At 44.6% G+C, this 21,535-nt stretch overlaps 1 protein-coding gene across 1 annotated transcript in view; it reads right to left on the minus strand.

Annotated features, from left to right (window-relative positions):
* Window positions 1–534: 534 nt before the first annotated feature.
* The window catches only part of arid5b (AT-rich interaction domain 5B), a 136,133-nt gene continuing 115,132 nt past the window's right edge, over window positions 535–21,535 (minus strand). Inside the window, exons 9-10 of the mRNA XM_080790072.1 lie at window positions 11,667–11,895; window positions 535–6,256 (exon numbers count right to left, since the gene is read on the minus strand). Coding sequence (XP_080646198.1) covers window positions 3,485–6,256; window positions 11,667–11,895 — 3,001 coding nt within the window. The 3' untranslated portion in view covers window positions 535–3,484. The remainder of the gene's footprint in view (window positions 6,257–11,666; window positions 11,896–21,535) is intronic.

Raw genomic sequence — 21,535 nt, forward strand, 5'->3', positions numbered from 1 at the left:
TGGAAAAGCATCAGCTCAAAACACGTCGCTTTTCACCGTTTTACGCACGCACGCACGCACGCGCGCGCACACACACACACACACACACACACACACACACACACACACACACACACACACACACACACACACACACATACAGAGTAAACAGTTACAGTACACACAACAATCCTCTGAGGCAACAGTAGCTAGTGAACATAATGTAAAGTGTTGACATGGGAATGACAATATTATTGACTGTAATAATAATAACAATAGAAGCAATAATATATCTATATTTTGTTTTGTACAAGAGGCACCTCCGTCCTACATTTTACAACCACATTCAACATTGTTCTGGCTGAGGCAAACCAGCCTCTCTCTGTGTGTGTGTGTGTGTGTGTGTGTGTGTGTGTGTGTGTGTGTGTGTGTGTGTGTGTGTGTGTGTGTGTGTGTGTGTGTGTGTGTGTGTGTGTGTGTGTGTGTGTGTGTGTGTGTGTGTGTGTGTGTGTGTGTGTGTGTGTGCGCGTGTGCTTGTATTTCCAATACTATATATATATATATATATATATATATATATATATATACACAGTACAGTAGAATTTGAGAAACAGACATTGCAAGTTTGTAGATATTTGCAATTTGCAAATGACATTCAGAAAATAGCTGTCTTAAAACACTGATGCGAGTATAGTTGTGTGTGTGTGTGTGTGTGTGTGTGTGTGTGTGTGTGTGTGTGTGTGTGTGTGTGTGTGTGTGTGTGTGTGTGTGTGTGTGTGTGTGTGTGTGTGTGTGTGTGTGTGTGTGTGTGTGTGTGTGCACCTGTACATGTGTATGTGAAAAGCAGAGAGGGACTGCACTAAACATACGGATGCACATGAGAAGCATAAGCCATTAAATGAGAGAAAGAAGAGCAATATATTCCAGCTATCAGGAAACAATACACCGTTCATTCGACTCAGAAAATGTACACAACGGAAACAAATGGACATTTGTACAGTCTCTGAGTTAAATTTGCACTGAAAGCTTGACGGAGAGAGCGAGAGAGTTAAAGAGTGTGAAGTGGAACAGATAAAGTTGCTTTCGAAGGTGTTTTTGTTTTTCCAGGAAGTAGCACTTATCATTTCTATTTACATGTATCTATAGACTATAGATCACTTTGCAACAGCTGTAACATACTGTAATAGTCCCAGTGTGGTTCTATAAAGCAGTGTTTCTCAAACATGTTCATGTCAGGAACGTCCAAATTAACATGTATTTGGCCATGGACCCCCAGCCAAAAATAGTTTGTGCATACAAGATTTGTGTTTGTTAAAATGTTTCCAAAAATATTCTAAATTTGTAACTTTTTTAATATAACAGCACGTTGTGCGCTTGTCGATTGGCTTTTTAAATAGCTGATGTACGTACAGTGGTTAAACTGATTTTATTTATTAAATATTAAGGACTCCTGGGGGTCCCTGGAACCCACTTTGAGAACCACTGCCATAAAGGCAAGCAGTATAGGACTACAAGAACCTGTTTAAAATAAGACGTACGTGAACCTCTCATGGCTTCGGTAAAACCTTAAGACCTAAAAGTATCTACTATTCCAATAGTGAAATCCAGTGCTACTGAGAAAAGGTTTGTAGTAACAACACCATGGTAGTTCAAGACTAAAAGCCTAATGTAGGCTCACGTGTGGCTGCAAAGCATGGAGAATTGTAAACCAGACAGAAATAACATATTATATTCCCAACTACATTACTAGCAGAACAATTCTAAATATAATGTATTTTATTTTGTCATCTGGTCATGAGTGTAAACTGGTGAGAATGAACAGCATTGTAGTAGAGCGCCGAAGTCCTGACGTCACTCGCTCATCCCCTGGTTCACGGAAGTCATTTCTCTATGGAGAATAACATGGGGTCCTCTTAAAATCGTCTCATGTGGTCCAAAAAAAAAAGGTGTCTCTGTGATATTATCAGGGAGGTGTCTCTGTATCGTTCATGACAGTCAGTCCCTCATATATGACAGTCTGTTTCTAGCGAAAATCTAACTAATTCAGCAGCAGTAATATTAGTGTTTTCAGTTGATTCTTCATATCCATATGAGTGAAACGGCCGGGATGACATGTTTATTTTTCAATCACAGTTCCTATATGAGGCGATCTAAAATTCCCCTATGGGGATTACAATGCAAATAAAAAGTAGGCTACATGAACCCGTGGATTTGTGCCCTCAGACGATATTGACGTCAGACTTCGGTGCTCTATAAATTAAGCTGTATTATTTAGGAGAGACCGTTTAGGATCACTAGCCACTAAGGCTGCAGGTACCTGGATGGGGGATAGGTTTGTCTCAGTGCGTATTTAACATGGCACGACTACACACAGGCCTACTGCTCGTTCTGCATGCAACTTTAACTTACTGCTGCACTATTGCTTGGAATTATACCTCTATTTGTTATTTTGCTGTAGCCAGAAGGCACACACATAATGATCTTTTGACTCTTACAGCCAAACGGCAGTTTGTTGTGTTTGAACATACTGTTCTGTTGTGTAGAATTGAGAAAGAAGTTGCATATAAGCCTGATGTATTCTTCTTCATCGACTCGTACGGTGTTGCCCTGCCAAAATAGCATGTACAGTAGATGGGCTATTGTCGACGAGTGCCACCGTCACGTCGTGTATAGATTAAGCATACGTAACCAATGGGAGCATACGATGACATTTTGTGCGTGTTGTAAAACATTTGGTTAGACAGAACCAAAAACACATACTGTAGGCTACTGTAATGTTAATACTTATGTACCTGTACACAAGATAAACAATAAAGTACAACCTTGAACCTCGAACCAACCCACTGACAATATGGGCCTGAAATCTATCGCATATTGTGGGAGTATTATTTTAAAAAAATTGATTGATTGACAACAATAACACATTAGCCTCATTTGGCCCACATATGTATATAAAAAAAGAACATGTGCAAATTGTAAACATAAGGTAGCAAAGAGACTTTTTTTTTTTTTTACAGTCGTCCCCAGATACAAGCGCTAGTGTCCACCGTCTGTCATACTGTCTGTAGTTTAATAGTGTGTCCTTATACTGGAGGGAAATGTAAAAAACAAAACAGGAAAAGCTTTGTGCTGAGCGAGCGTGCGTGTGGATGAGACTTGACACTGGACCATTCCACTTCCAAGTGTGTATACTGCAGTGGTTCTCAAGGTGGCGTCCAGAGACCCTCAGAGTTCATTGAGGATTCCAAGTGGACCATTAAGGCCTATTCATAGGCCAGTTTTCGGTGAAGAGGTGACCACCAAAACGGTAGTTAGTAAAAACAGAGAGATGTGTTGTGTGAGCGGTGACCACCGCGGTGTGACGTCATGTTGTAGTTTCCGATGGTCACCTCTTCACCGGAAACTGGACTATGAATAGGCCTTTACAGGTCTGTAACTCAGAGTTATGAGGGTGGGGGTCCTTGAAATGAAATAGTTTGAGAGCCATTGTTGAATGCTGTGTGTATTAGGACAGCTTAGTGCTGGGGTGAACAGAGTTGAGCTGTGTGGTGCTGAACGCAGGCTGGGGGTTGATTGACACCGGGTACAGCCCGTGGTGCAGCAGGTCCCCGTACGTCGCGGCCGCCATGGGATGCCGGTACATGTGGGCGGGGCTGGCGGCCGCCTGAGCCAATAGCTGCCTCTGCATCATGAAGGAGTGGATGGCGAAGGGCGGGACCAGGGGGGACAGCACGGCCGCCGATTGGTTCTTCAAGTACTGGAGTGCGTGGTGGTGGTGATGGTGGGGGTGTGTGTGGTGGTGGTGGGGGTGCGTGTGTGGAGGATGGGCGTACCCCAGGGCTTCTCCGCACAAGTCCTGGACCTGAGAGAGCGAGAAGGCCCCTGCCGGGTAGAGTGCAGAGGGGAATATGTGAGGAGCGCTGGGGGCCTGGAGGAGGGGCACTCCGTTCTGCCCCCCGCCGCCGCTCCCTCCATCTGCAAAGCCACGCGACGGAGTGTGCACGGGCTCATGCGGCGGCGACTTCAAAATGGCTGCCGGGTGCGCCGCCAACTCGTCGCCCGTCTCCTCGCCGTGTGCCTGAGGCTTCCTGGCGGGAGACGAGGACACAGTGACGTCTTTTGATGTAGCAAACGAGGAAGAGGAGGAGGAGGATGAAGAGGAGGTGTGCATGGGTGTGACGGCTCGTATCTTCCGCTCGGTGAACCCGTTTTCGGACTCCTCCAGGGGTCGTTTGAGGGGCCGTGCTGTGCAGATGTTCTGCGGTGCGACTTTTGAACTCAAGATGGGACGGATGACGTTGGCAGGGTCGTCTGCTTTGCCATAAAGTTCAGCCGCCTCCCTCTCCTGCTCCCTCCTCTCTGGTTCTATCCCCCCTCTATGTCTGTGTCTCTCTCCATCATGCCCCCTCTCCTCTATCCCCCCTCTATGTCTGTGTCTCTCTCCGTCATGCCCCCTCTCCTCTATCCCCCCTCTATGTCTGTGTCTCTCTCCGTCATGCCCCCTCTCCTCTATCCCCCCTCTATGTCTGTGTCTCTCTTCGTCATGCCCTCTCTCCTCTATCCCCCCTCTATGTCTGTGTCTCTCTCTCTCCACCGTGTGCCCGTTAAGCGTGGTCCTTGGGTGTGGCTCCACCGGGGCCGCACCTTGTCTTGGGGCATGGCTGTGTGCGTGTGTGTGCGTCGCAGACGTGGTCATGGGTGGCACGCGGCACGCCCTGGGGTGATAAGCCACGCCGAGGGCCCTGTGCCCGTTCTGAAAGAGCGGAGGCGATGCCCTTGCGTTGTCCCGATGCATGGTAGGTTGCGCGAGGGATTGGGAGGACGAGGAGGGCGGGGCCGACAGTTTGGGAGGGGAGGACTTGGGGAGACTCAGGTCCGTCGGCTGGTCGTCTGCAGCCGGCGCCAGCGAAGGCGGCAGCATGTTGCCGTTGGCAGTGGTTTTGTCCTGCAGAGCAGAGTAGCTGAAGTCATGGTGCAGGTGAGACACAGAGCGAGGGAAAGGCTCTGAACACACATTGTCTCTGGGGAGGTTTAGTGCTTGTGTGTGGTGACGTTGGGACTCGTCGTGGGATAGGTCGTTGCTGAACCTTAATCCATGCGGATGGTTGGACTCTGCACTGCCTAACTGGTGGGGAAAGCTTACATATGTTTGCTGTTGATGGTGATGATTATGATGATGATGTTTGTATTCTGGGAGGTGTAGCTCGCCTTGGTCCCGGTGCATCTCCAGCCCACTTCCTGTGTCCCGGCCTGTGCTGAACTCTTGTCTCAGGTGGCTCTCTGCGTTCTTGTAGAGGCTGTGCAGGTGTGGAGAGGAGTAGAGGTCGTTGATGAAGACTGGGGGAGTCTGGCCCGGGATGGGCGTGTCCGGAGCATGCAGTGGTGGGGGTGACGGACGCCGCTGGTATGGCTCTTCTGGACGGGAGTGGGGCTGCAGGTGACCGTACGGGAGGGAGGGGTACGCCGGCGGGGGGAAGTTATGTTGGTGGGAATACAGAGGCGACGCCACTCTGTCCTCTCTGTCCATTACTCTATCAGTCTGTGCTCCCTCTCGCTTGTCGTCAGCCCCGCCCCCACGTGACCTGAAGCTCTGCGCACGCTGGATTACCGAAGGCCGGTTCACCGCCGCCGCCGAATCTGAGCTGGCCACTGGCTGCCCCACAGCCTCCTCTGCGACGCCATTGGATAAGCTGCTGATGAGCGGCGGAGGCGGGCCATAGGAGGGGGGCAAGTGATTGTGATTGGGCAAACCAGTCCCGCTGACCTGCGACAGGAGCTTCTTCTTAGCCAGCGGGGACATGATCCCCGGGTTGACCCTGGGCGGGTAGAGGTGCGACGTGAAGTCCAGAAAGCTGCCCTCTCTCCTGGGTAGGTCGGCCTGTTCGCTGGGGGGGTCTGGAGCAGTGTGTTTCAACGTGGGAGAGACCAGCCCCATATGACACTGCTCCTTGGCGTCCACCTGCTCCTGCTGCCATTGTTCTGAGTGGGCCGGACTTACAATACTGGCAGCAGCCAGCGGGAACATGTCTTTGTCCGTCGTGATTGGCGGGCTCGCCAAGTGGGAGGGGTCCGTTTCCCAGGACCCCGGAACTCTCCCCCGGAGGTCACAAGCGTCCCTCGTGCTCCTACACACCTCCTCCTCTTTGAACTGGTCCTCCACCCGTCCTATCTCTCCCGTGCTCCACCTCTCCATGTTGGAGTGCAGACTCTGCAGAGGTAGCAGGGCTTCCAGCGGCGTGATGAGGAGCTGGGGCTGTGGACTCTTCTCCACTGCGTCCTGTGGAAGACAAATGAACCAACGCATGATTGAAGGAATGAGTAAAGGATCGACAGATGGAAAGAGAGAGTTGATGGGAAACGGAAGAGAATGAAAGGGCAGAATAGAAATGATGAAAGGCAAAACAGAAATGACGGATCATCAGAAATCAGACATAAGGAAACATTTTCGCTTCAAATTACTGACAGACTTCCTCGACCGTTGTACAATACGACCAGTGTGTTTAAAATACGTCCTCCAGGCAATGATCCACTTCCCACAAAGGAAAAAACAGGAGCTAGCTGGAGGAAGGGCCAACCAAACTGTTTATTTAATCTGTTTTGAATGACTCATATCTGAAACTGTCAGATAAAGCTGAGGAAAAATAAATTACACCAATACTCAAAGGTCAATTCTATGACTCACCAAATTCAAAAACACTGTTTTTATTTCGTTTCTGTTGTTAAGCACTGTTCTTTAAAAAAACAAACATCTTTTTTTCGTGTCATCAATCATTTTGTAGATTCAAAATGTGGTGTCATCTTGCTCTGTAAGCTTCACTCAGCCCCATCAAACCAGATTTATACACCAGGACATGTTGTGAGCTTGTAGATCGACTATTTTCAGCACACGCATACAAATTAAGCTTTAGGATAACAAGACAATGTTTTGAGTTGGACTGTGTTTGACCGGGCTCACTCAGTCCGTGTGGATTTTCACTGCCAGTTCCTATCAAAGAGTCAAATCGAAGGCAGGCCGTAATTAAGGACTTCAGACGAACAATGTTTTTTGAAGAACCCCATGTGTACTTTGCACTTGTAGTTCCTCCAGCTCATTTGCAGCGTGTGACCGCGATGAATTGTTCAAAAGAAGAAAAGCTCTCCGCTGTCTTTAATCATTAATGTGCACATTAAATTCTCATTGGTTGGTTTAAAATAATGAACGACGCTGAAGCTGCGCTTCCATCAGAACCTTTAACGGCTCATGATTGGTCCTGGAGGACATAAGGAGGAATGATAACAATAAAAATGGATGTACTGTATATATGAACTGAGGCCATTTATAGGGGGAATAAATGAACAGATGTCATAACATCCACGACACAGTTTCTCTCTCTCTCTCTCTCTCTCTCTCTTGCTCTCGCTGTTAAAAAAGAGGAAAATTTGATATAGTGCACATCATCTCTGTCGGGTGGAAACCTCATACGTACAAAATTGTTAGTTTTCAGGATTGTGATAAAAAAATAGTAAAGGTTTCAGATCGATAAGATGGAGCTTGTGGGATACGCTACTTTAGATACCTTTGTGTGACGGTTTCTACCCGCCAGCAACAATTTGAAATACTGCATATGAACACAACATGAACACTGACATGTAAACAACATGTTAACTGCTGCTTTCTTGTATAAAGCTGTTTATTCTCAGACAGAAAATCCCATTTTTGTCTCCCAACATTCTCTCTTTCTCGCATGCACGCACACACACACACACACACACACACACACACACACACACACACACACACACACACACACACACACACACACACACACACACACACACACACACACACACACACACACACACACACACACACACACACACACACACACACACACACACACACACACACACACACACACACACACACACACACCCTGTCACACACATAACACACATGCACAAGCACCACTAGAGGGGGTAGATAGATAAGCTATGGATTTAGCAGCATACATGTGTCCTACAGTGAGAGAATATAGAACACTGTTGCTTGCAGCTTATGTTGTTGACATGACAAAACAGAGGGATGGTGGAAGGGAGGACCCCCATCTGAAAACCATTTTCTATTTTGGGGGGGGGGGGTTCCAATCCCAACCAGCGTGATGTCTCGCCTTTAACCACTTAAACCTGAACTACAAGCTTACAACACGTTGCATTGTCATGTTTTATGCAGATATTTTACCCTGATTGTAGCACTTTCAGATTTGTTTCAAATGTAAAGTGCATTATAAATAACATGTATTATTATTACCATTGCATTGCCTGTATATTGGGGGGAAAAAGAAGGAAAAAAAGGCACGGAAAATGTAGTTAAGCTGGCCTCTGATTGACACTGAGGTATCTTTCAGCCCAGAGCGCTGCCAGGAACAGAGACTTTTTGAAATATTAACATCCAGCTTGCGTTTGACACATCCCTAAATCTTCTCCTGTTTAAAAAGGGCAACTGCACAACATGCTGCCTTGGAACACCGCCTGCTTATGGATCACAAGCTCTAAGTATTTAAATGTGATCTGTTGTGTTGACGCAGTATTTCTGGAGCGCATCTATACCCCTACACCAGGGAGGTTACCAAGAATTTTCATGTCAAGGACCCCCAAATTGATATGTATTTGGCCGTGGACCCCCATGTTAAAATATATTTTGTGCCAGGGACCCCCAGAATAGATTTGTACACGCTAGTTTAAAAGCTTGTATTGCATATCTGCAATTTCTTTAGCCTACATATACAATACAGTATGTGGTTGTGATGCTGTATTATCAAATTTAGCTGGGAACCTAGCCTCGGTCCGAGCCTTACTCATCTGCCAAGAAACTGGTCACATTATAAGGCAGAGGGTGCATAGCCGGAAGTGTTGGTCCGGAACATCCGTTCCATTCACGGAGAATGTAAACTGATTTGTAAAGCGTCAAAAATTTCAGCAATGCACTCTACAGCGTATATTGTGCCCAGCGTGCTCTGAGAACCACTGTCAAAAGCTACTACAGAACTAATCTACAAAACTCACCTGTCAAGATGCAACACATTGTGTACTACTACAGTACTAATCTACAAAACTCACCTGTCAAGATGCAACACATTGTGTACTACTACAGAACTAATCTACAAAACTCACCTGTCAAGATGCAACACATTGTGTACTACTACAGTACTAATCTACAAAACTCACCTGTCAAGATGCAACACATTGTGTACTACTACAGTACTAATCTACAAAACTCACCTGTCAAGATGCAACACATTGTGTACTACTACAGTACTAATCTACAAAACTCACCTGTCAAGATGCAACACATTGTGTACTACTACAGTACTAATCTACAAAACTCACCTGTCAAGATGCAACACATTGTGTCAAACTCTATTTATGCCTGCTTGGAACAATTATTTAAATGAAAATAGCAAATCTACAAGCTCTGAGCTTGCAAATTGGCTCAGCCTCTTGTCCCTACTTTAGTACGCAACCATTGTGCACCAACGTATAAAACAGAATTAAGTGGTTACTCAAACTAATCAATTTAGTTGATTATATCTAACTATTAGATATTTATTGTGCAGAGAAATCCCTGCTTCTTGATTATTGGATTAATGTACGATGTTATGAGCAAGATTAAGTGGGTTGTTGGTTGTAAATATGTGTTTTGACATATGTCCAGCTAATTGCCCAGTACAGCCCTATGTAGTATGCATGAATAAACCTAATGGGAGGCAGCAGAGCGGCTGATGTCACTGCCCGCCGTCAGCCTTATTGCATGAGATCATGACCTTTGAACTCTGTTGCCCCGTGAGGTCATCAGTGAAGACCGGATGGGTGGACGACTGACGGATTCATTCAAAACACACACCCACACACACATTCACAAATGCACGCACGCACGCACACACACACACATTCACACATGCACGCACACACTCACGCACGCACGCACACACACACACACACACACACACACACACACACGCGCGCACACACACGCAAAATAAATATAGTTTTGTAACTAAAGCTATCAAAATATTTGTAGTGCAGTAAAAAATACAATATTTTACTCTGAGGTGTAGTTGAGTATTGAATATCAAAAAAGTGAAATGTATAAGTAAATTGTACTCAATTACAGTACTTGAGGGAATGTGTACTTTAGTTTACAGTTTACACCACTGTTGACAGGCTGTTTCTTATGTATTACTTGTAGTATTTCACCACAAGTGTAATGCACTTGTTTGCAGCAATGTTTTGACAAATGAATTGCAAAACTAGAGAAGAACCCCCCACCCCTCACAAATATCCACATTACTCTTCTTTTTCATAGTAAAAAAATGTATGATGCATCTAGAGTGAGATGCATGAGGCAGACTCCACCACATACCAGACATGTGAGACATGGTAAACATGTCTCTATAGCAAACCACACAGGCACACTTTTTATCACAATGTCTCTCTTTTTCTCTCTCTCACCCCCAAAACTGTGAGGGGGGTTAGAAGAGAGAGCGACAGAGCAGCCTGTACGAGCGTGCACACACACACACACACACACACACACACACACACACACACACACACACACACACACACACACACACACGTGCAGACACTTCAGAGTGGAGAATGTGAAATGTCCTCTTTTCATCTGATCATCAGTAATAATTTGGTTATTCATGTGAAAATAATAACATCATTCTCATTCCTCGCATGGCTGCAGAAGTGGGGGGGCTCTCTCTTTCCTTTTTTCTTTTCCCTCTGTTATCTCTGCTTTTTTCTGTTTCTCCCTCCATGCTTTCCTTACTCCTTTCCTATATAGCAGTGTTTGGCAAAGCGGGGTCCGGGGACCCTTGGGGATCCTTGAGGGGAATCCCCATCAAAATGAGTCTGAATATAGCTTATATATAAGCTCACAACATGGTGGGATGCTACGTGTTGTGAGCTTGTACATCTGCTGTTTAAAATCTTGTATGGGGGACCCTGGCACAAAATGTTTTCAGCAGAGTGGCTCACAACCAGGCTCGGCCTGATGGCCTTCAAAGTGTAATATCTCCCTCACTAATATCTCTCTCTCTCTCTCTCTCTCTCTCTCTCTCTCTCTCTCTCTCTCTTCCCCCATTTTGTGATGCTTAACTGGACAGGCATTTTCAAATCAGTGTATTTATGGGTTTTTGAGATGGATAAAAATACTCTTGCAGTGGTTTATTTAGGAGGAGCACAAGTATGTGTCCGTTACACAGAAATACACTTATGGTTATGGCTGGCCATGGGATGGAAAAACAAGCTATTTCAACAGAAACTGCTGCCCGTTTCAGCTCTGTCTGTCTGTCTGTCTGTCCGTCCCCGTTAAGGAATAGAATCTGTGAGTCTGTGACAAAGCTGTGAAAATGTATTTCAAATACACAGAGCTGGGGTAGATTTGGGTAGTGTAACATAATGAACTGTTTATTTTGGACAAGGGTTATATCAGAGGAATTTGTTGTTGGAACACTGGTTTAATTTGAGGTTGTGAGATAAATCATCACACTAAAACGTGTTTTTTTATAGACTATCTACAACCTCAAATTCAAATTATTATTAAGTTATTATTCATTTCTTTAGTCGTCAGACTAGACAGACAGACAGACAGACAGACAGACAGACAGACAGACAGACAGACTGACTGACTGACTGACCGGCATGCTCTGATCCTGAGCTTTGTTGGCCATGGCGTCGACCTTATCCTCGTGGGGCTTCAGGACCTGCTGCTTCACCCCATTGGTCAACTTGGTCTTGGGGGCGTGGTCGTTGACGTTAGCGTCAGGTTCTGCGCCGCCGGAGCCCGCCTCCTGCTTCCTGGGCTTGGCCGGTGGGAGGGGCTTGTCCTCCTCGCCTTTTGTGAACCTCTCGTATGGCAAGATGAGCCTGGGGGCGGGGTCAACAGGGAAATCAACGCATTACTATGCAGCTGCACCATTGTTTGCTTTCTTTGGCCTTGGACCACCATAAACACACACACACACACACACACACACACACACACACACACACACACACACACACACAACCGTTTTTTCTTCCTTTATGGCTCTCCTCCAGACTGGGAGTTCAACGCTAACCATAAATTCCTATAGCGATGTTTGCTTATTATCAAAAGCTGATGAATCCTATGAATCATTCATGTAATATACACACATACAGTAGAGTAGATGCAAGGACTAGTTTATGCAAGTTTCATAGAGACATTGGTATTTTCTGCAGTACTACTGTACATTAATAATGTGGGAGTATTTTGTCTGTATAACCCTCTCCCTTCTCTCTCTCTCTCTCTCCTCCTCCACACGTCTTCCACATATTTCTCTTGTCCGTATCCACCCCCTCTCTTTCCCCTCACCTCTGTCTGTCTGTCTGTCTGTCTGTCTGTCTGTCTGTCTGTCTGTCTGTCTGTCTGTCTGTCTGTCTGTCTGTCTCTCTCTGTCTGTGTAGGGTTTTGGCTATTTCTCAGTTTTGTTGGACGGTGGCCCAGTGGGGACATTCATCTAAGGACCCCATTATCCTCACAATTTAAACATTTGAAAATATGCTAAAACCAAACACTGTACACCCCCTCCCTCCTCTCTCTCTCTCTCTCTCTCTCTGCCCCCTCACTTGTTCACTTTCTCTCTTGCATTTTCTCATTCTGTCATCCCCCAATTCCTCTTTTCATCCCCTCTCCATTACTCTCACTTCTTTTTTCCCCCCTGATCCCCAGATGTGCATTGTGTGTGTGTGTGTGTGTGTGTGTGTGTGTTGCACATAATATAACGATGAAATATTTCCAGTCGGCTTAAAAATAGCCAACAGTAGAAACATGCACGCACGGACGGTGGCGCGTACACACGCACACGCACACACACACACACGCACACACACAGTGCTCAGGATGTTGTATAATTGGCGTCAGATGTGGCAGATCTGAGATCGTAGAGTTTGTATTTCTCAGAGGCTTGTGAGCTGCATTAAAATTATTAACACAATAGTCAGAAACATGGGAATGATGAGACTCAGTGCTGGACACTTTATACTTGAGTACTGTATTTAAGTACTTACTTTGGATTTTTTTGCAAGCACATGACTTTCACTCCACTACATTTAAAATATAAATCTTTTTGACTCCACTACATTTCTAGGAAGGGATTCGGGACACAAACTGAATTTAAGTCTTAAAGGACCATTTCACCACTTTTCAACCTATCTTCATATAATTGGTCCTTACTAATGTAGTAATGTTCATGATAAAATAGTAAAAGAAATTACCAATTTACTAATATTACAGAGAAAAGTCTGTGTCTCATAGGAGGGATGTGGGCAGTTCAGAAACCCATCCACCAGTGACATCATCGTTGGGCAGATCTTTAAAAATAAAATAAAATAAAAATTAATTAACCATGACTTCCATTATCGCATTGAGACTTTTCAGGAATAGAAAGCCTGCAGTTTCTATTGGCTTGCATTCCCCATCGATGATGTCACTGGTGGACGGGTTTCTGAATTGCCCACAGCCCTCTCATGAGACACAGACTGAGTAGATTTGTTTTTGCTATTTTATCACTAGTGAGGACCAATTAAATGAAGATAGGTTGAAAAGTGGTGAAGTGGTCCTTTAAGCCCTATTTCAAATATAGTGGAAATAGCTGATCTAGAGATTTTTACTATATTTCAACATTTCTGAAATTGTTTTTTTATGTTAGAAATTTCAATACAGCAATGTATTGATATTAGAAAGAAAATGTACTTCATAATTTGTACTGTGGAATATTTGATTTGAGTATTTACTTTAGTATATCTCTCTCTCTCTCTCTCTCTCTCTCTCTCTCTCTGTCTCTCTCTCTCTCTCCTTCAGTTCGTTCAGTCCTCTCGTCTTTCTCTCTCAACATCTCCATTTATGGACAAAACAGCCCAGCTGCCCCTTTTCATTTTAATGAAATAAAGACACCACACACACGCACGCACTCACGCACGCACACACGCACGCACACACACACATGCACAAAGACAGCACAGGAGATATTAGCATGCATAACATTGTTCCTCTTAAAACAAATTAGCCCTGTGGTGCATTATATCTCAGAAGACAAACATGCTTTTAAGAGTTCAGGAGGTTATGAGAAGTTTTAATTTGCATTTCTTCGTTATTACGGTAGAGGAGAACAGCTGGGATGGGCAGATAGCCTGGCAGGAACGGCACACAGCTCTGTATCAGCAAGACAGGCAGGCCATGAACAGGCTCACATACAGACATACAGACAGGCAGGCCATGAACAGGCTCACATACAGACAGGCAGGCCATGAACAGGCTCACATACAGACAGGCAGGCCATGAACAGGCTCACATACAGACAGGCAGGCCATGAACAGGCTCACATACAGACAGGCAGGCCATGAACAGGCTCACATACAGACAGGCAGGCCATGAACAGGCTCACATACAGACAGGCAGGCCATGAACAGGCCCACATACAGACAGGCAGGCCATGAACAGGCTCACATACAGACAGGCAGGCCATAAACAGGCTCACATACAGACATACAGGCAGGTAGGTGCTGTAGGCAGACGGGCAGAGACTTATAAAGTGCAAGATCCCAGTAAGTGCATGGCATGAATGAACCCTATAGTCAACAAACAACTGGGAGTAGTCAAGTAAATATGAGTGCAAAGAAATCAGGTGCTACAAGTAACTAGCATAGCAGGTAGACATCAAACCTACAGAGTAGCATCTAAATGACCAGTAAGACGCCCTGAGGGCGAGCAGCGACCTCGCGCTGAGGGCGAGCGGGGTCACGCTGAAACTACAGGTCTGGGAATACCGGGTAGGGCAAAGAATATGTGCTGATTGATAAGGCCAGGCGGGGCCTTGGGGACCAGCCCAGGTAGGGCCTCGGGGACCAGTCCAGGTCCATCTATCTATACATCTATCTAAAGTCAACAACATACAGTACATCTGCATAGCATAACTAGCGTCTATGAAAATAGGCAACAAGTACAGTACTTTGTAGTACATTCTAAGTATAAATGAGTGTTATGACCCAGCTGGTCAAATCAGAGGTACAGTAAACATGTTCCTTCCTACTGTTTACATTTCTCTCTCTCTTTAAAGCACTTAAGCCCCTGTACAGTTGATGCTGTCCCCCAGGGGTCAACTCCGTTTTACGACATGGCTATAGCTGTCTCTGTGAGAGGTTCTCTCGTGAGTGGAGGTACCTCCGCTATATCTTTTTTTCCCCCACATCACGTCTCTGTCGGGTGGAGATTTCATATGTCCAAAACTGATTCAAATTCAAGCTTGACATGTTTTGAGCTTGCGGTCGTCGATACGTCAGATGAGAGTGAGAAGACTGATCTCACATGTAGTAAAAAAAAAAGTTTTAGTTTTTTGTGTCTCACTCTTCCACTGCCCCTTCACCTCCCTGTTCTCACCTCTTCCTCAGTGCACCCCCCACCCCCACTCACACACCTTCCCTGTGTGTCCAGTGTGTTAGTGTGTTCTCTGTCTCAGTGCGCGGTGCCAGCTCACCAGCGCATTCCTGAGGTAAATAGATCCTCTTTAATAAGAGACTTCAACCGGCTGTCCAGAAAACCACCCTGCGCACAGCTGAACCAACACGCGCACGCAGTTGAGAGTGCCACACTATGCATGCGTACGTACATGACATGCACGTTGATGCACCCATGTGCACGCACACACACAAGGCAGCTGAAACGGTCAAGTCCGTCAGGGCACCGCCTCTCATCACATCAGCACTTTAGACAGTCAACATTTAGACATTTAACTGTTTTCAACCCAACCATGAATTATGACGTGTAATTGACTGATTTCAGGGAAGAAATTACCACAAGCGTGCACAGTTTGTGTTGGCTTCACCTAGCCTCACCCTTTTGAACCCAGAATGAATGTACCACTGTGAAATATGGGGGGGAAGAAACTGTACCCTAAAGGAAAACAAAGAAATGCTGCATTGTCACAAGAAGCTGCCTCTAGTGCAAGCTGTCAGGCAGAAACCTTGTATCTCCATATTAATTTTTTTTGTAAAACCCAAAGACATAAACATTTAACCAATGAAAAGTATTAACAAGAGCTTGGTTCCTTTTTTTCTCCTTCTCACAGCTTTGGACACAAGATTTCCAAGTAAATCTAACCACAGTGCCACTGGCTTTAATAGCTGAGGTCAGGTGTTCAAAAATGAAGGGCGTGTATCGGAGAGGGCTGTGGCAGAAGCATGGAAGTGGGAGCTTATTTGTAGAGGTTTCTGTTTTTTAACTTTGCTATTTCAGCTGTGTGTGTGTGCGTGCGTGCACGCCATGTTTTGTTTACTTATGTCGCTGAAATCCCATTGAAAAAGACCTTGTGTTCACATAAGCACAAGTGTGTGTGTGTGTGTGTGTGTGTGTGTGTGTGTGTGTGTGTGTGTGTTACTGTACTTGTGACTGTGAGGACCATTATGTCCCCACAAGCATAGTCAAATATTGTAGACATTGTGAGGGCCAGTTCTCCTGGTAGCCTGCAGCTGCTGTTTTCGGCTTTCGAGTTAGTTATAAATGGCAGCAAAAAAAGAAATTGCCATTCATAAAGTAACCATCCGAAATTAGTGATGTCCTCTCAAGTATAGTAACATAAAGGAGTGTGTGTGTGTGTGTGTGTGTGTGTGTGTGTGTGTGTGTGTGTGTGTGTGTGTGTGTGTGTGTGTGTGTGTGTGTGTGTGTGTGTGTGTGTGTGTGTGTGTGTGTGTGTGTGTGTGTGTGTGTGTGTGTGTGTGTGTGTGTGTGCGTGTGCGCGTGCGCGTGGGCGTGCGTGCGTGCGCGTGCGTGCATGCTACGTTTTGTTTACTTATGTTGCTGAAATCCCATTGAAAAATACCTTGTGTTCACATAAGCACTTCACAAGCTGATAAGCTGAGGAGTAATATTTACTCATTTGACGATGTCTAAGAAAACATGCATTGTACGATGGCCCCTAATACGAACTGCTAACAACAACACCCAGGCAGTTTCTGTCCTCTACCATAAGATAAAATCATTGCTGTTGGCTGGAAACCTTGAAGTTGAAATATCAAGATAGAAGGTTAATGCCCGTCAGTATTGACTGTTTTCTTTGGCATTTGAAGAGAGTGTAAACTGTAACGGTACCGTACTGTAATGCTCAACTTGCTGTAAAATACTATGTACAAGTTCACAATGACACATTGTGAACTTGGACATGGGGCAGGCTGTTTTCGTCAAGCAACGCTGTTGTATGCTTAAGCTAGTGTTTTTGAGGCCTGGCCACCTTGGCCGGTAGTGCAAGTCTGGCAGTGTGCCGCAGGTTCGACTCCCCATCCCGACGGTCTTTTCTGCATGCCACTTGCATGTCATCTCTCTCACCATTTCCTGTTAGCCTACTGTCTGTCCCTCTATAAAACATTTTTAAATAAAGGCCAAAGCCACAAAAAAAAGAAGCTAGGCCTAGTGTTTTTGTGCGGGTACAGTGCAGTGGTGGAAGCTAAGTAACTAAGAACAGTCAGGTACTGGAATTAAAACTTTGGCATTGTGATGCATTTTGAGATTGTAGATCTGTTATTTATTTTAAAGAATTTGATTTTGAGAACATTTATTTTGCAACTTTTAATGCCAATACTTTTGTACTTTTATACTTAAGAAAGATTATACAGGACTTTAACTTAGTTGAAACAGAATATTTTCTTTTATTGGGTATTACTACTTTATGTAAAGATATCAGTGTACGTCTTCCAGCCAGTGGTAAAGTGAGCCTGTACGATCACATATAACTTTTCTGGACAAAGACACCACTACTCTGCTGGCAGAGCTAAAGTGCTGATGCAAGGAAAACAAATGACACCTTGGGATTTGGGCTTTCTCTCCTTTTCTTTTGTTTTGTTAGCGGATATGCTACTGTTATCGTGATGAGAGCGTTACAGGGTGACAGGGACACAAGGACGGAGAGGAGGAGGATTGACACGTAGCTGTTCCATGCATTCATACCATCAGCATGTGCTGCTCCTCTGTGGGCAGCACTCAGCTGGGTGAAGTCCCCCCTCATGGGATTATGATAGGTATAAAAAAATATAAGAAAATAAAAATACTGAATTCACGTGTCATATACTCATATGTCATATGTATATACCTACAGTATGTCAATATGCATGATTCATATCCCATGACAGTACTGCATAATTTATGATACATACATAGGCATACAGTATATGATGACATACTGCATATGACCAAAAGATGTATGACATAATGAGAGGCCTGTATGACAGGAGCCTGTATCGGTGAGGCATGCAAATAACGTGCTATAGGTGCATCAAAGGGCTCAGGGATAATGCTATGGTGTTCTGCTCTCTTACACAAACACAGACGTAGCCTACATACAGTTAGCTGTTTGCTATTCTATTCATACAACACAAAAGCTATGGATTGTGCACATTAATCACAGTACAGGCAGTATACAGTAGAACGGAACAGTGGTTACAATGGAGAAACCTTCCTGATAGTTTGCTGGAGAAGTCCTGTGCTTATGCAGCGCCAAGAATAGTTATTAATAAACCTGGTCTCTGATGGAGGGGAAAGGAACTGGTTGGAATAACGTGTTCCTTCCACGCGCTACGTCCAACCCAGGTATATTCAATATCGTAATAAAATCGATTAGTTTGATTAACTGTTAATCAACTAACTATAATTCTGCTGCTTACAGTTTGCTGTAGCTCAATTGTCCAGATTTACATTATAAAACTGTTGTTCCGAATATCTGCCACTAGGGGTCAGACTAGCTTTTAGTAGTCGGTAAACAAGCAGTACAGGCAGTATTAACAGCAGGACCATAATTACTGTAACAGCAGAATGGGCAGCAGGGTAACATGTTTAGTTTTCTGTCATCTGTAATGGACACAGGTCTGATTCCTGCAACTACAGTGTCCAGCTCAAATGTTCCTGCTCAAATGTGTGACCTTACGCAAGGCGCTGACTGAATCTCTAACTGCTTGCACAGTACAGCTTAGTATTTTGTTTTAAGAAAGCTGGCTGTAGGTCAATATTTATTGACATGAACCCAGGTGCAGAATGATCTCGGCATCATTTTGATTTAGGGTGGAGGTTTAACACATGGCCTGTACCTACATAGTACGTCTATTAGTTCTGTGAGGTATCAAGACTGATGATGCTGTATTTCTGCTCTCAGACCAACTTAACATCTACCTATAGCCCATTTTGCGTTCCAAATCCAATCCATAGTTTGAAGAACCAACTGTCTTAAGGGAACGAAGGACAATACAATATTCATGAATTACAAATAATGAATCATCGGTGTTTGGTCCTTTTTGGAAAGCAGGCTGTCGCCAAGATTCAAAGTCTATCCTTTGACGAGTCTATTCATAGATCTCGGTTTTTAATCCTGCATACAGTAAATTGGCTTTGGTTGACTCTGATATTCATTCATATCATTCCAATTCAGATTAAAACAGCTTTTAGTGGCATGGTATTGATATTTGTCACTGAAGGTTTTTTATGTAGATGGAAAAGGCCTCCAGTCAAATAAGTATATAAGTGGTTAATGAAGCAGAATGTATTATTCTTGGATTATCCATCACATGCTGGTTATGTCGTCATGATAATCAGAGACTGTAAATACTTGGTGCTTAGATCATTTTGACACACAAGCAGCTGCTGTTTCCTCTGAAAATGTTCTGGAATCGCTTACCCGACTGTCTTAAAATAGACAGAAGGTGCTGTGGTGCACCGAAATAAGACATAAGAGCAGTGTATTGGAGAGGGTGAGAAAGGAGAGGTTACTAGGTGGTTCCTAAGTGGTTGAGTGGTCACCAAGGGTATGGTAGCTCTTAAACTCTTGTCCTAATGACAAGGATATTTGGACACCGCACGCACGCACACGCACAGTCGCACACACACACGCACACACACTTTCACTCAGATGTACACGTTATGCAAATAATCATGTATGAGAGAGAGAGAGAGAGAGAGAGAGAGAGAGCGTGAAAAAGCTCTTGAGACCATATATTACCTCATTCTTTCCGCTGGGTGAAAACCCATTAACTTGGAGTCGCCAAGTTAAATGACTAAACTTGTTGAACAATAATAATGTGTTTGAGAGAGCGCTCTGTGTCCTGGAACTCAGACAACGTTCCAAAAATATTTCTCTCTTCTTTCTGCAAACGGTTTCTTTTTTTTATGGAAGGAGGGATTTTCTCATTTCTAATTGGCTGTAAATGAAGGCTGAATTCTTCCGTAATTATTTTAAAGACGCTGAATTAAGGGCTGTGTGAGCTCTGTCCACGCCAAGTGCCTTGGAACGATTACTTATGTTTCAACACACTCTCTCTCTCCCTCCTTCCGTCCTTCCTGCATACTTTTCTTTCTCCCCCTTTATGTCTTTTTTTTCTTGTTCTTGGCTTTCTTGCCTTCCTATCCGCTATAATTCAATTATCAATGCCCTCTTTCGCTTATTCTTCCTTCTGACAAAAAATGCTCTGAACTTCTCCAAGTCCAAGCTAGCCAAGCGCTTCGACAGTGATCTCCAAACCCAACTGGGAACCCTAAAAACCCAACGTAACAAGCTAAGAAACAGTGTAACTGCCATGACCAAATCAGCCAAAAGAAACTTTATCAATGATAAAGCAGAGTAAAACAAAAACAATCCTCGGGAGCTCTGGAAGCTACTAAACAACCAACTAGGCATAGTTGGTTACATAAACATAAAATCGAATGACACCCTCATCACTGACAAGCTTGATGTAGCCAACTACTTAAACATCTTCTTTACAAACATTGCAACAACGCTGGTTAACAAACTGCCCTCCCACTCTGGGCGTTTTGGTGTAGAGCACATCAAAGCCTTCTACAAAAACCTAGGTGTTTGTGAAGATGATTTTAAAATGGCAATGGTAACAACTGAGGAGGTACTTAAAAAACTGAGTGCCCTCCAACACCACATGGCCACTGGCCATGACAATATTCCCTACACATTTCTCAGAGACTCAGCCATTTCCATAGCTCCAATCATCACCCACATAGTAAACCTCTCCTTCAAACAGGGACAGGTCCCCCAAGATTTTAAACTGGCCAAAGTAACCCCCCTGCACAAGAAAGGGAGTAAATTAGAACCCGGCAACTACCGCCCTATTTCTATTCTAATCTCCATCTCAAAAGTGATGGAAAAAATAGTCTATGAACAGGTTGAAAAGTATCTTGCCACTAATAAATTAATGTACGAGTTCCAATCTGGTTTCAGAACATCCCACTACACTGACATATGCCTCCTCTATTTGAGAGACCACAAACACGAGGTGGATGCTGGCAAATACTGCGGCATGGTCATGCTGGACCTCCAAAAGGCTTTTGAAACCGTGAACCACTCTATACTGGTTAACAAGCTAAAAGCAATTGGTTTTGATAGCACATCAGTGAGCTGGATGCAATCCTACCTGGGGGGGAGAGAACAGATGGTGGAGGTGAACGGAACACCCCCCCCCCCCCCTCCCAGTGAGCTGTGGCGTTCCACAAGGAAGCATACTA

This window comes from Protomyctophum bolini, assembly GCF_963924005.1.
Source record: "Protomyctophum bolini genome assembly, chromosome: 18".
NCBI classification, from domain to species: Eukaryota; Metazoa; Chordata; class Actinopteri; order Myctophiformes; family Myctophidae; genus Protomyctophum; species Protomyctophum bolini.